General features: G+C 40.2%; 1 protein-coding gene across 3 annotated transcripts in view; it reads right to left on the bottom strand.

Moving 5' to 3' along the window:
- The window catches only part of LOC134345904 (MAPK/MAK/MRK overlapping kinase-like), a 96,757-nt gene that overhangs the window by 19,593 nt on the left and 62,126 nt on the right, over positions 1-15,038 (bottom strand). Inside the window, exons 9-12 of one of the 3 annotated variants that reach the window (XR_010017791.1) lie at positions 13,184-13,357; positions 12,324-12,444; positions 6,306-6,482; positions 4,761-4,874 (exon numbers count right to left, since the gene is read on the bottom strand). Coding sequence is in view for 2 of the 3 variants with exons in the window: in XM_063047261.1 (XP_062903331.1) it covers positions 4,866-4,874; positions 6,306-6,482; positions 12,324-12,444; positions 13,184-13,357 (481 nt within the window). In the remaining variant the exon portion in view is untranslated. Of the gene's footprint in view, positions 1-4,722; positions 4,875-6,305; positions 6,483-12,323; positions 12,445-13,183; positions 13,358-15,038 lie in introns of those variants that run through there. The other 2 variants (XM_063047261.1, XM_063047252.1) reach the window with 2 other exon arrangements.

The raw sequence follows: 15,038 nt of genomic DNA, 5'->3' as shown, positions 1-15,038 counted from the left end.
TCCCTGTCTATCCAAATGTTTGTAGATGCTGTCTCTTAGTACTCCCTCCAATAACTCACCTACTACCGACGTTAAACTTACTGGCCTATAATTTCCCAGATTACTTTTCGATCCTTTTTTAAACAACAGAACAACATGAGCCACTCTCCAATCCTCCGGCACCTCACCTGTAGACAGCGACATTTTAAATATTTCTGCCAGGGCCCCTGCAATTTTAACACTAGTCTCCTTCAAGGTCCGAGGGAACACCCTGTCAGGTCCCGGGGATTTATCCACTTTAATTTTCCTCAAGACAGCAAGCACCTCTTCCTTTTCAATTTGTACAGTTTCCATGATCTCACTACTTGTTTCCCTTAATTCCATAGACTTCATGCCAGTTTCCTTAGTAAATACAGACGCAAAAAACCTATTTAGGATCTCCCCCATTTCCTTTGGTTCCGCACATAGCCAACCACTCTGATCTTCAAGAGGACCAATTTTATCCCTTACAATCCTTTTGCTCTTAATATACCTGTAAAAACTCTTTGGATTATCCTTCACTTTGACTGCCAAGGCAACCTCATGTCTTCTTTTAGCACTCCTGATTTCTTCCTTAAGTATTTTCTTGCACTTCTTATACTCCTCAAGCACCTTATTTACTCCCTGTTTCCTATACATGTCATACAACTCCCTCTTCTTCTTTATCAGAGTTGCAATATCCCTTGAGAACCAAGGTTCCTTATTCCTATTCACTTTGCCTTTAATCCTGACAGGAACATACAAACTCTGCACTCTCAAAATTTCTCCTTTGAAGGCTTTCCACCTACCGATCACATCTTTGTCAGAGAACAACCTGTCCCAATCCACGCTTTTTAGATCCTTTCTCATTTCTTCAAATTTAGCCTTCTTCCAGTTCAGGACCTCAAGCCTAGGACCAGATCTATCCTTGTCCATGATCAAGTTGATTCCCATTCTGACATATCGATCCATGGCCTCCTCTACTGCCATGTTGAGGCCACTCTCAGGTTGGAGATTTGTGAAGACAAAATGTATCAACCCGTATGAAGTGTGAACAGACGGCCTTCACTAGCTCTTGTAGTAGAAAAATCAAGTTCTGAAGAAATTTTTCCTCTATCTCAGTTCTAAATGCCTTGGTCCATATACTTAAGACACTGCCTCCTCATTTCAGACCCTTCAGCGAGGAGAATCATTCTCTCTGTATCCATTCTGCCACTGAGATCCCCTCTTGTTGATCTAAGCTCTAATGATTAGACTACCAGTCAAACTGCTCCGTCGCTTCTCATACAACAGTTCCTTTTTCCCCCCCAAGTATCAGTTCAGTGAGCCTTCAGTATTCTGCATACAGTACATCCTTTATTGGGTAAAGAGACTAAAACTGCATGCACAGTTCTGGTAAAAATCAACACTGGCATACCTCAAGGATGCATGCTTAGCCTATTGCTCTATTCTCCCTACACCCACAACTCTATGGCTAAGCACAGCTCAAATACCATTCATAACTTTGCCAATGACACAATTATTGTTGGCAGAATATCACTTGGTGACATGGAGGCATACAGGATTGAGATAGATCAGTTGGCTGAGTGGTGTCGAAATAACAACCTTACACTCAATGTCAGCATGACTAAGGAATTGATTGTGAACTTCAGGAAGGGGAAGTTGAGGGACACACACCAATCTTCATCTGGCCCATTGAGCCTGCTCCCCCATTCAATAAGATCATGGTTGATCTGGCCATGGACTCATCTCCACCTACCTGCCTTTTCCCCATAACCCTTAATTCTTTTACTATGCAAAAATCTATCCCACCTTGTCCTAAACATGTTTACTGAGGTAGCCTCCACTGCTTAATTGGGGCAGAGAATTCCACAGGAAAGGATGAGTAGTTTGAAGTTCCTGGGTGTCAACATCTTTAAAGATCTATCCTGGGCCCGACATATTGATGCAATTACAAAGAAGGGACAGCAGCAGCTATATTTCATTAGCAGTTTGAAGAGACTTGGCATATATCACCAGAGACTCGCACATTTTTACAGATGTACTGTAGAGGGCATTCTAACTGGTTGCATCACCGTCTGCTATGGAGGGGTAACTGCACAGGATTGGAAAAAGCTGCAGGAAGTTGCAAACTCAGCCAGTTCCATCATGGGTGCTCACTGAGCACTTGAGCAGAGGACAGCTTCAAAAGGTGATCTATCATTAAGGACCCCCATCACCCAGAACATGCCTTCTTTTCATTGTTACCATCAAGGAGGTGGTACAGGAGCCTGAAGCTTCTTCCCCACAGTCATCAGATTTCTGAGTGAACAATGAATCCATGCACACTACCCCCCATTTCTTTTCTTTTTTATTTGCTCTCTTTTTGCACTGCTGATTTAATTTTATATGCAGGTGATATTAAACCTGATTTTGATTCTGATTCTGAGGCATAGTCTTACTACAACTCTATATATACCTGCTCCTCTACATATACCTGTTCCAAAGCATTCTTATTTCTGTACCCAAAATCTCTAACAATGAAGACCAACTTTGTTATTTTCACTTTGAGTGAGTAATACTTTCCTGGATGGCAAAAAACTCTAGGTTGTCACTGGGAGAACAGAGTGACACACAAATGTACCTTTATCGCTACCAGAAAATTGGAAGAAAAGCATTCTCTTACAAAATTCTTGTTTTCAGCGTCACTGTTATTCCAAATTTCATTGATGCCCGTATGTTTCCTGTTGCCAGCTCCAAAAGATGGATGACCTACTTAAGAAGCATGTCTGTGGTTCAGATGTATCTCTGAAACATGCATAGCAACAGGCTACGAAAAGTTTCACAGTACAGAACATGTACTACAATGTACTGACTGCATTCTGTCATTGATTTAACAGAATTAATTAATCCTGTAGTAGGTTAAATACAAATGCTATGTGACTGAATTTCCATAACCTTGTATCGATACATCTTATTCCATCCTAACTGCAGTCAGCAAAACTTCACAAACAAATGAGCTGAGTGAAGCTTTATTTTTTTTTACTATATATGGTTAATAACTGATTCATAAGGAGTAAAGGACAACATACTAGAGAAACACCCACGCTTTTTCAATTACATCAACGAGAGGTTAGACAATCTTGGGTTGTTTTCTCTGGAGTGTGGGAGTCTGAGAAGAACATGGTAACCTGCCTCAATGATTATCAGTCAGTAGCACTTACATCCACTGTGATGAAGTGCTTTGAAAGGTTGGTGAGGACATGTATCAACTCCTGTCTGAGGAAAAATTCCACAACCTATGGATTCACTTACTTAGTTTTTTTTTGTATTTGTACAATTTGTTGTCTTTTGCACATTGGTTGTTCATCTGTCTTTGATGTGTGCAGTTTTTCATTTACTCTATTGCATTTCTTTGTATTTACCGTGAATATCCACAAGAAAAGGAATCTCAGGGTAGTATATAGTGGTATATATATGTACTTTGATAATAAATTTACTTTGAACTTTGAATTTTCAGGGGTGACCTTTAAAAGTATATAAAATTATGAGGGGCATAGATAGGCTAGATAGTTAGAATACCTTTCCCAGGGTTGATATGTCATATTCTAGAAGGCATAACTTTGAAGTGAGAGAGGGCAAGGTTTTTTCCTAAACAACAAGTATTAGGAATGTGCTGCCAAATGTGTTGATGGAAGCCAATATGATATTGGTATTTAAAGGGTATTTAGACAACACGGACATGAAGGGAACAGCGAGATATGAATCGAGTGTAGGTGAACTAGTTTTATTTGGCATCCTGGTCTGCATGGATATAAAGTACCATTGGGCCTGTTCATGTTCTCTACAGTTCTATGTTCTATCAGAATTTGTGTACCAATTTAAATAGATTCCCTAGAAAGAACACCTGCTCAGTGCAGCCCTAAAATGTTAGCCTTGATCATATGCTTTAATGATAAACCCATAATTCTAATTCTGATAAAAACATCAGCCATTATATTTGGCTCCACTATCCATCTTTCTCAGATTTTTCTCCAAATGGAAACAGGGAGTCTACAACAAAATCAATCTTGGTGAAGATGGGAGTCAAATAAAGCTACATCATTGTTCCAACCCTGTGCTTTAATCTTTCTTGCTGAAAGATACAGTGGCTTTATTTATTTATTTAGATGCAGCAGGCCTTCAAGTCATGCCACCCAGCAATCCCCCGATTTAATCCTTGCCTAATCACAGGACAATCTACAATGACCAATTAACCTATCAAATCAGTACATCTTTGGAATGTGAGAGGAAACCAGAGCACCCGGACGAAATCCACGCAGTCACAGGGAGAAGGTACAGGCAGTGGTGGGGATTGAACCCTGCTCGCCGGTACTGTAAAGTGGTGTGCTACCCACTACGCTACCATGCCACCCTGCGGCAACCCAGAATCAAAACCAGAGAAGAAAGTTATGCTCAATCAACTCAGACTGAAGTATTTCACATGTGTTTTGATGCTTGATCAAGTACGTTCCATTTAAATCTTATACAGTACTTGCTTTAGCTTTCTGGAGAATGAGAGTCATCCTCAGGGATCAAACAAATTGGAATTCTATCTGACTTTAAAACTAATCTGTTTGAGCTGTTGAATGAAATGGAAAAGGGGAGTTAGGGGAGGATAAGGGAAGAGATTTTTAAAAAATGGTCCAATGTTATTACTTAAGAAAGCTACAAATAAACCGTGATAGAAGGATAGTTATGAAAAAAAACTCACATGGAGAAAGACCTAATACTGGACAACTTACCCCCTCACTGTCACCACCTTTAGAAGGTCAAATAAACTGTACCAAAATTATTTAGTTTGTATGTTTGTGGTTGTTGAAATTATCCACTTCCCTGTGGATTTCTGGCTACACCAACTGGAAAAAGACAGAATGTCTTCAGAATCTGAATCAGAATCAGGTTTAATATTACTAGCACATGTCGTAAAATTTGCAGCAGCAGTACAGTGCAATACATAATAATAAAACTATAAATTGCAATAAATATGCATAAACATTAAATTAAGTAGTACAAAAAAGAGCAAAAAAAGAAAAAAAATTATAATGAGGTAGTGCACATGCGTTCGTTTTCCACTCAGAAATCTAATGGCAGAAGAGAAGATCTTCCAAAAATGTGGAAATGTGTGTGTCTTCAGGCTCCTATACCTTCTCTCTGATGATGGTAATAAGAGGGCATGTTCAGAATGGTGAGAGTCCTTAATTATAGATGCTGCCTTTTTGAAAATGACCTCGAAGGCTAGTGCCCATGATGGAGCTGGCTGAGTTTACAACTTCCCACACTTTTCCCGATCCTGTGCAGTTACCCCTCCAGTAATGCAAATAGTCTTTGGTGACATACTAAGTCTCATCAAACTCTTAACGAAATATAGCCACTGTCATGCCTTCTTTGTAATTGCATCAATATGTTGGGCCCAGGATAGATCTTCAAAGGTGTTGACACCCAAGAACTTGAAACTGCCCACCCTCTCCTGCTGATCCTTCAGTAAGGATTGGTGTGTGTTCCCTTAACTTCCCCTTCCTGAAGTCCACAATCAATTTCTTGGTCTTATTGACGTTGAGTGCAAGGTTGTTGTTGTTCTCGCCACTCAACCAGCTGATCTATCTCACTCCTGTACGCCTCCTCATCATCGTCTGAAATTCAGCTGACAATAGTTATGTCAACAGCAAATTTATAGATGGTATTTGAACTGTGCCTAGCCACACAGTTGCTTCATGAATATGTCAGCTACACTGAAGGTCTGAACAGCATTTGATTCTAACTGCGACAATGTGAAGCTGCTGATGATGTTTTTCTCACCGTGGTTAAGTTAGCTGGTAGCCATTGATAAGCATGTTTTCATTTAAGCAATTAATTGTTATATTTGAAGACAAGTAGTTTATCGTTAAGAAATGTTGTACAAAGTACAAAGTAAATTTATTATCAAAGTACATATATGTCACCATATACAAGCCCGAGATTTGTTTTCTTGCGGACATTACACAGAAAATCTAAAAAACCCAATAAAATCAATGAAAGATCACACCCAACAGGACGGACAAACAACCAATGTGCAAAAGACCACAAACTGCAAATACAAAAGAAAAAGAAAAAAAAGTTGTATTATTCATTACAACCAAAATATAACAATTCTGATAATAAACTCTATGATATTCCTTTAATCTGAAAAAGCCTTTTTTGCACATTCTTGGTGTAGGCATTATGTAAAAAATGATTAGAACTTTTAGCTACAATTTTTAAAATAATGTAGTTCTCAAAATAAAATTGAACAAAAATGTCAACATTCATACCTTATTTTTTCCAAGATACTGTACAGATGAGACCTGAGGTAGAGTTCCAGTTTTATGCATTGATACTTTTGGAAAAACTGGCTTTAGAATCCGATTGGGATAACCAGCATGCTTTGTTGTGGCTGGCACGTTCAGCTTTGGCAGTTCCACAGGGACCTGACGTCGTATAGGGATACCCTGCAGATCATTTGCAAGAAATAAATCCTGTATGCTTAACTGTTTTATTATAAATCTCTCTTTTAAACGAAAATACGTTTTAGACTTGGTTTAGCATAGCAATGTAAAATCAGTATCTAAAATAAAACACACACAAAATGCTGGAGGAACTCAGCAAGTCAGGCAGCATCTATGGAAGTGAATAAACAGTTGACATTTCGGGCTGAGACCCTTCATCAGGACTGTATAGGAAGGGGGAAGATGCCAGAATTAAAGGTGGATAGAGGGGAAGGAGGACAAGCTAGAAGGTGATAGGTCAAGCTAGGTGGGTGGAGGAGGGAGGGATGAAGCTGGGAAGTGATAGGTGGTAAAGGCAAAGGGCTAGAGAAGAAGGAATCTGATAACAGGAAAGAATAATCGTCTATGGGAAAAAAGAAATGAAGAGGGGACAATAGGGGACAGTGGTAGGCTGGTGAGGAGAAGATGAGGACCAGAATGGGGAATAGAAGAGGAAAAGTGGAGAAAAACAATTCCCAGAAGGAGAAATTGATGTCCATGGCAATAGATTAGAGGCTACCTAGATAGAATATGAGGTGTTGCTCCTCCACCCTGAGAGTGATATCATGGTGGCAGAAGAGGAGGCCATGGACTAACATGTCGGAACGGTAAAGTGGATAGGAATGAAAATGGTTGGCTGCTGGGCAATTCTGATTTTTACAGGTGGAGTGAAGGTGCTTGACAAAGTGGTTCCCCAATTTGCATCGGGTCTTACCAATGTAGAGGAGGCCACATCAAAAGCACTAGATACAGCAGACAACCTGAACAGATTCAAAGGTGAAGTGTTGCCTCACCTGGAAGGGCTGTTGGGGGCCCTGAACAGCAGTGAAAGAGGAGGTGAATGGGCAAGCGTAGCATTCCTATTGCTTGCAGGGATACATGCCAGGAGGGGGAAAAGTGGAGAAGGACAAACGGACAAGGGAATCATGGAGAGAGTGATTCCCATAGAAAGATGTTTTTTGTGGTAGGATCTTGTTGAAAATGGTGGAAGTTAAATGACGTGTTGGATGTGGGGGCTCATGGGCCAGTAGGTAAGGACAAGAGGAACTCTATCCCTGTTAAGATGGCAGGCAGAAGGGGTGAGCATGGATGACTGGGCAATAGAGGAGATGCAGGTGAGGACAGCATCAAGAAGGGAAATCCTGTTCTTTGAAGAAGGACAACACCTCTGATGTCCTGGAAAGGAAAGCCTCTTCTTAGGAAAAGATGTGGTGGAGACGAAGGAACTGTGAAAAGGGAATAGCATTTTCACAGGGAACAGGGTGGGAAGTGGTATAGCCAAGATAGCTGTGGGAATTGGTAGGTTTATAAAAGATATCAGTAGACAGTTTGTCTGCTGAGATGGAGACAGAAAAAAAAAAATCAATCGAGAATGGGGAGCGAGGTGTCAGAAATGGACCAAATGAATTTAAGGGCAGTGTGGAAGTTGGATGCAAAGTTGATGAAATTGAAGAGCTCAGCATGGGTGCATGAAGCACCAATACAATCATCAATGTAGCACAAAAAGAATTGGGGAGCATTACCAAGGAAAGCTTAGGACATGGACTATTCCACATAGCCAATATAACTGGGGCCAATGTGGATGTCCATGTCTACCTCATGAGTTTGGAGAAAGTGAGAAGAGCTGAAGGACAAATTGTTGAAGGTGAGGAGCAGTTCAGCTAAATGAAAAAGGGTGGTGGTGGAGGGGAATGGTTGAAGAAGAATAAGAAGAAGATCTTTATTGTCATTGTTGTGGAGCAATGAAACACAGTTTAGCAGCTCAACATTTTGCAGCATGACAAAGAATATAAAATAAACTCTAAAACCCATTTTTTTGTTGAGAAAGAAGTGGATAGTTTTAAGGCCTTCTTGATGGGGGATAGAAGTGTATAGGGATTGGACATCCATGGTGAAAATGAGGCAGTTCGGGCCACAGAATTTAATGTTATTGAAGAGATTGACAGCATATGAAATGTCGTGGATGTAGGTGAGAAGGGACTAAACCAAGGGGGATACAGTGGAGGCGAGGTTTTCAGACACAAGTTCATTGCAGCAGGAGCAGGGACAGACAATCAATTGTAACCTTTAAGTTAAATAACATTGATAAACAATGAAAAACAGAATTATTGATTTTGCTTCAAGATTCTAATAGAAATTTAATTCAATCTTTAAAAGTCTTAAATATATGAAGCAAATAAAATAAACCCAGTTCTTTAAACTCTGGACAGTATATGAGAAACCATATGAATGCAAAATCTACCCAAATGCCTCTTGAAACAATTTAACTTTTACGTCAATTACTTGGCATCAAGCCATTGTTAAAAAGGCTCACGGTTATATACAATGCAGATTTGCATGAGAAAGTGGCCTTTTTCAACCACTGTGCTCCCTCTTGTGAAGAAACCTCTGAATTCTATTGGCAAAACTGTTCTAGAGTTGTGATCCAGCAACAAAAGATTAAATAGTGAAGTATATTCAAGCAGATATAATAGGTGACTCAAAGAAAAACTTGTGGGTGATGGCATTCCTATGTATTTGAAGGGTAGAGTGATGAAGGTTGTGAAGTAAAAACTGGTGGTGTTTTGCTTGGCCCTTACTGCCATTTCTCTTCTGACCTCCACCAAATAGTTGCTTAATACTTTCTTGGAAGTGATTGCTTAATGTTCAAGGCTAGGGTATCATAAGTTCTATTCAAAGGTGCTATTCATTGGGTGCAAGCCAAGCAAGGGAGAGTTGCATATATTGCTGTGACTATATTTTTAAATTTCCAAAAAAAGCAATCACTTTATTTATGGACTGAGATGTCATTGTAAAGGCCTGCAACATCATGCTACTTGAGTTGAAAGCAGATACAACCCAACTGTTGAGCAACCATGATTTATTCAATTGGACTCCCACCAGAACATCACATAATTGTTTGTCTTAGTTCCTGTTTGCAGATTTTATGTCCAGAAGGCACAACATCTCCATACAGCGGAGGAGAACTTAAACAATCCTGTACCCTGTCAAAGTGAGTTCCTATTCAATGGGTACAAGTCTGATTTGGAAATGAAATACTGTTCATTCACGGCTGCTGGATCAAACTGCCTGAACACCCTACTCAAAAAGACCGTGGGGATAACTTCTATGGGAGAGCTTCAGCAGTTCAAGAAATCAGCTCACCACCACCTTCTCTAGAGCAAATATTGGATGGTCCTAAGCTTGGCTACAAAAGGAGAAGGATTGGGCATGAGGCTAGCAATCCCTTCCCATATAAACCCAGAACTAAAGAAATGCCAACAGAAGCTCCAAAGACCTAATCCCTAGGAGAAGAAGGATCTTCTGTGATGGAAAACATGCAAGACTAGCCCAGGGTAGAGTACTCTAATGAACTGCTGTCAGCAGCCTCTGCCCAACAGGGATGATGTGCTTAAGAAGAATTAAAAGCAGACAACAGGAATTCTGCAGATGCTGGAAATTCAAGCAACACACATCAAAGTTGCTGGTGAACGCAGCAGGCCAAGCAGCATCTGTAGGAAGAGGCGCAGTCAACGTTTCAGGCCGAGACCCTTCGTCAGGACTAACTGAAGGAAGAGTGAGTAAGGGATTTGAAAGTTGGAGGGGGAGGGGGAGGGGGAGATGCAAAATGATAGGAGAAGACAGGAGGGGGAGGGATAGAGCCGAGAGCTGGACAGGTGATTGGTAAAAGGGGATACGAGAGGATCATGGGACAGGAGGTCCGGGAAGAAAGACGGGGGGGGGGTGGTGACCCAGAGGATGGGCAAGAGGTATATTCAGAGGGACAGAGGGAGAAAAAGGAGAGTGAGAGAAAGAATGTGTGCATAAAAATGAGTAACAGATGGGGTACGAGGGGGAGGTGGGGCCTTAGCGGAAGTTAGAGAAGTCGATGTTCATGCCATCAGGTTGGAGGCTACCCAGACGGAATATAAGGTGGTGTTCCTCCAACCTGAGTGTGGCTTCATCTTTACAGTAGAGGAGGCCGTGGATAGACATGTCAGAATGGGAATGGGATGTGGAATTAAAATGTGTGGCCACTGGGAGATCCTGCTTTCTCTGGCGGACAGAGCATAGATGTTCAGCAAAGCGGTCTCCCAGTCTGCGTCGGGTCTCACCAATATATAAAAGGCCACATCGGGAGCACCGGACGCAGTATATCACCCCAGTCGACTCACAGGTGAAGTGATGCCTCACCTGGAAGGACTGTTTGGGGCCCTGAATGGTGGTAAGGGAGGAAGTGTAAGGGCATGTGTAGCACTTGTTCCGCTTACACGGATAAGTACCAGGAGGGAGATCAGTGGGGAGGGATGGGGGGGACGAATGGACAAGGGAGTTGTGTAGGGAGCGATCCCTGCGGAATGCAGAGAGAGGGGGGGAGGGAAAGATGTGCTTAGTGGTGGGATCCCGTTGGAGGTGGCGGAAGTTACGGAGAATAATATGTTGGACCCGGAGGCTGGTGGGGTGGTAGGTGAGGACCAGGGGAACCCTATTCCTAGTGGGGTGGTGGGAGGATGGAGTGAGAGCAGATGTACGTGAAATGGGGGAGATGCATTTAAGAGCAGAGTTGATAGTGGAGGAAGGGAAGCCCCTTTCTTTAAAAAATGAAGACATCTCCCTCGTCCTAGAATGAAAAGCCTCATCCTGAGAGCAGGTGCGGCGGAGACGGAGGAATTGCGAGAAGGGGATGGCGTTTTTGCAAGAGACAGGGTGAGAAGAGGAATAGTCCAGATAGCTGTGAGAGTCAGTAGGCTTATAGTAGACATCAGTGGATAAGCTGTCTCCAGAGACAGAGACAGAAAGATCTAGAAAGGGGAGGGAGGTGTCGGAAATGGACCAGGTAAACTTGAGGGCAGGGTGAAAGTTGGAGGCAAAGTTAATAAAGTCAACGAGTTCTGCATGCGTGCAGGAAGCAGCGCCAATGCAGTCGTCGATGTAGCGAAGGAAAAGTGGGGGACAGATACCAGAATAGGCACGGAACATAGATTGTTCCACAAACCCAACAAAAAGGCAGGCATAGCTAGGACCCATACGGGTGCCCATAGCTACACCTTTAGTTTGGACCCTCGTACCCCATCTGTTACTCATTTTTATGCACACATTCTTTCTCTCACTCTCCTTTTTCTCCCTCTGTCCCTCTGAATATACCTCTTGCCCATCCTCTGGGTCACCACCCCCCATCTTTCTTCCCGGACCTCCTGTCCCATGATCCTCTCGTATCCCCTTTTGCCTATCACCTGTCCAGCTCTCGGCTCTATCCCTCCCCCTCCTGTCTTCTCCTATCATTTTGCATCTCCCCCTCCCACTCCAGCTTTCAAATCCCTTACTCACTCTTCCTTCAGTTAGTCCTGACGAAGGGTCTCGGCCTGAAACGTCGACTGCGCCTCTTCCTATAGATGCTGCTTGGCCTGCTGCATTCACCAGCAACTTTGAAGAATGAACACCGGTTTTGTTTATGGTATGCACATCCAATAAATGACTGAAAAGAACCTTTCTAGGAAATCCTGATAATTTGCATATTCAGTCTGTGAAATCTGCCTTAAAGTAATATCTAAAATCCTTTTAGAAATATTTAGAATAGATTGTCACCTTCACCACCTGGCAAAAATCAGTATACCCTTTATATGACGTTACTTGAAAGGCAATGAACGCCATCTTGCTGTTGGTTACCTGCTATATTTTGTATTGTACTGTAATGATATTAGGCTTGCATCAAAAATATTTACAGTTTTAATTACTTTTGAGCATATTATTAATTTCAAATTATCAATTAAATACATTAGGGGGACAGCAAAATGTTAAGCAATATGCCAATTTCTCTCATCTTACCCGTTTCCGTCCCTTATGGATTCTCCATAGATTATGAACTACACCTGGGCTTAAGTTGTTTGCATTTCCCTCTAAGCATTTAACTGAACGATGTACAATATTGGTTTGTCTTTCTGCCAATCTACAAAAAGGAGAAATCACAATTTAATAGTTTTACTGTAATACTTAATGTTAACTAGTATCCTCCTTCCTAAATTTAAATAATTTATAACTTATTAAAAACCTTAAATGGATTGCATTTTCTCATTATGAATTTTAATTCAGTTGTCATGTTTTATGTTATCAGGAGGAAAGGATGATTAATTGATTGCACATTAAAACTTACTCCAAATGTAAGGCTGCATGCATACCTGGTTTACTGAGTACCTCAGGGTCAAGCCAGTTTTGCAGAGAATGCCGTAAACATTCAGTAGGTGCAGAGCCCAGCACGGAGCAGGGAACAGTATGACAGTAGAAACCCAACAGAATATCAATAATATTTACAAAATAATTCTTCAAAAACCACTTAAATGTAAAGCGATTCCTTAAGATGAACAACTTAAAATGTCATTTAGCATTGTTTTTGTGGAAAGAAATGGATTGAAAAAATTTTCAACTTTTACACTTACAAGTATGAATCTAGTTTCTAAAAGCACAATAATATTTTATAAAATTATTAAAGGAAAGCATTTCAGAAATACACAGAAGTAATAAAATTAATCCAAAAAAGGACAAGATCTTATTTGATCATTATGCGTATTGATTTAATAGTGAAAATAGGCATTAAAATTTAATAGGCATTTTTTCTATATCTAATAACAGATTAACCACCACCGGAAACAGGTTACCATGTATTACCTTGATTGAAAACTATGTCTTACCTCAGATCATGAAAATATGGATGCTGCAATGCATGCTTAGCAGTGATTCGTTCTTCAGGATCGTACTCCATCATTGCATGCATCAATGAAATAGTCTCAGAACAACTGTGAGGAATGAGACACGATATTCCTATTCCCTTCTTTTTTGGAAAGTTAAAACTCATAGCTCGTGTTCTATATTGGGAAAAAATTAAGAAATCACACTAAATTGTTTAATCCTAAATGTCTGAACTCCAAATATCACAGGAATATAGAAGGAGAATCATAAGCGATTTATCTCTTAAAAAGAAAATTTGAATGGTAATGTTAAAGAGAATAGCAATTGACATCCGCCTTAGAACTCTCAGCTGCTACATTCCTCCTACATTGATGTATGGCTGCGTGTCATGGACCATCACAAATGCAATACAAAAAAGAATCAATGCAGCAGAGATGGGGTTCCTCAGAAGAATGCTATGCATATCATATACGGACAGGATAACCAACGAAGAAGTTCTACAGAGAACGAAAACAAAACGTACATTACTTTAAAAAAAATCAGTAAACAGCAATCAAAATTTTTTGGACACGTCATGCGAAGAGAGACATTAGAACATTTAGTTACAACTGGAAAGCTGGAAGGAAAAAGAAGCAGAGGCAGACAAAGAATGAAAATGACAGATGGAATAACATCACGGTTAGAAACAGGGAAGGCAACAACTACAATTCAGAGGGTCAGGGATCATAGTGGATGGAGAGACATGATCGCCGACACTGAACGGCAAGGCACTTGAACGATGATGAATGTTAATTTGTCAAGCAAATGATCTTCCCTTCCATACTTTTTGTAAAACTATTTCCCGTCCAGGGTTCATTGTTTAAAAATAAGGTGTCATCCATTTAATGCAGAGACAAGATTAAATATTTTGAGTGTTTGGGACTTCTGTCCTCAAAGGTTGATGATGTGAACGATTGTTGGGAAAAATCAAAGAAAAACTAAGTAGTAGAGAAACAATGCAGTGCAGAACTACACCAACTCAGATTAAAATTGAGGACAACAAGAACCCTACAAAAATAGACTACTTATGAATCCCATTTGCTAATGGATTAATTAAGATTTCTGTAACACAATAAAGTCAGCCCTCATTGAGTTGCGGAGTGGTTTTCAAAATAAGGGCCATAATCCTCAAGTAGTGAGAGTTTCAGAAAATTAACCATTTTCTCAGCTCTTTTAAACAAACTCTAGTCCACAGACCTTGTTATTATTGGGTCATATGAGAGAACCATTTAGTTAAAGTCATTCAGTTGTACAGTCTACATTATCAAGCATCCATTTTCACCAATCTCTCATTTTATTATTAGCACATTCCTGTCAACTGTTTTGAGAATTTTCCCACTCACTTTCACATTAAGGACAATTTGCAGTAGCCAATTTAACCATGGATTCGGTGAAAAAATACTTTAAACCACTGGTGGAGAGTATAGTAAAAAGTGATTAATTTCACCAATTGATAAATATTTAAACCATCAAAAAGGAAATATCTAATTTGTCTTCTGAAAAGTAAGATATACTCTATCTAACAATATTGTTAGTTCGATAAGATCCCTAGGGAAGTGACTGTGGAGATCCAGCAGGGGGAAGAAAGCAAATAAAAAATTGAAATGAAAACAAGATTAAAATACTTTTTTTTAAAGAATTCAAATACTTCACAAAATTTTATCAATCTGAATATAATACATTACTACAGTTTGATGACTACTAAGTAAGTGTATGTGGCAACTATTTTGTGAACAAGAAAACACAATAAATAGCATTTGATCAGTAAAACATATTGATAATCATGTTAGAAGACCTCTGTTTTTCCGTAAATTATGC

The sequence above is a fragment of the Mobula hypostoma genome, chromosome 1 (genome assembly GCF_963921235.1).
Source record: "Mobula hypostoma chromosome 1, sMobHyp1.1, whole genome shotgun sequence".
In the NCBI taxonomy this organism is placed as follows: domain Eukaryota; kingdom Metazoa; phylum Chordata; class Chondrichthyes; order Myliobatiformes; family Myliobatidae; genus Mobula; species Mobula hypostoma.
The sequence above is the reverse complement of the archived record's forward strand: the minus strand, read 5'-3'. Positions and strand labels throughout refer to the sequence as shown.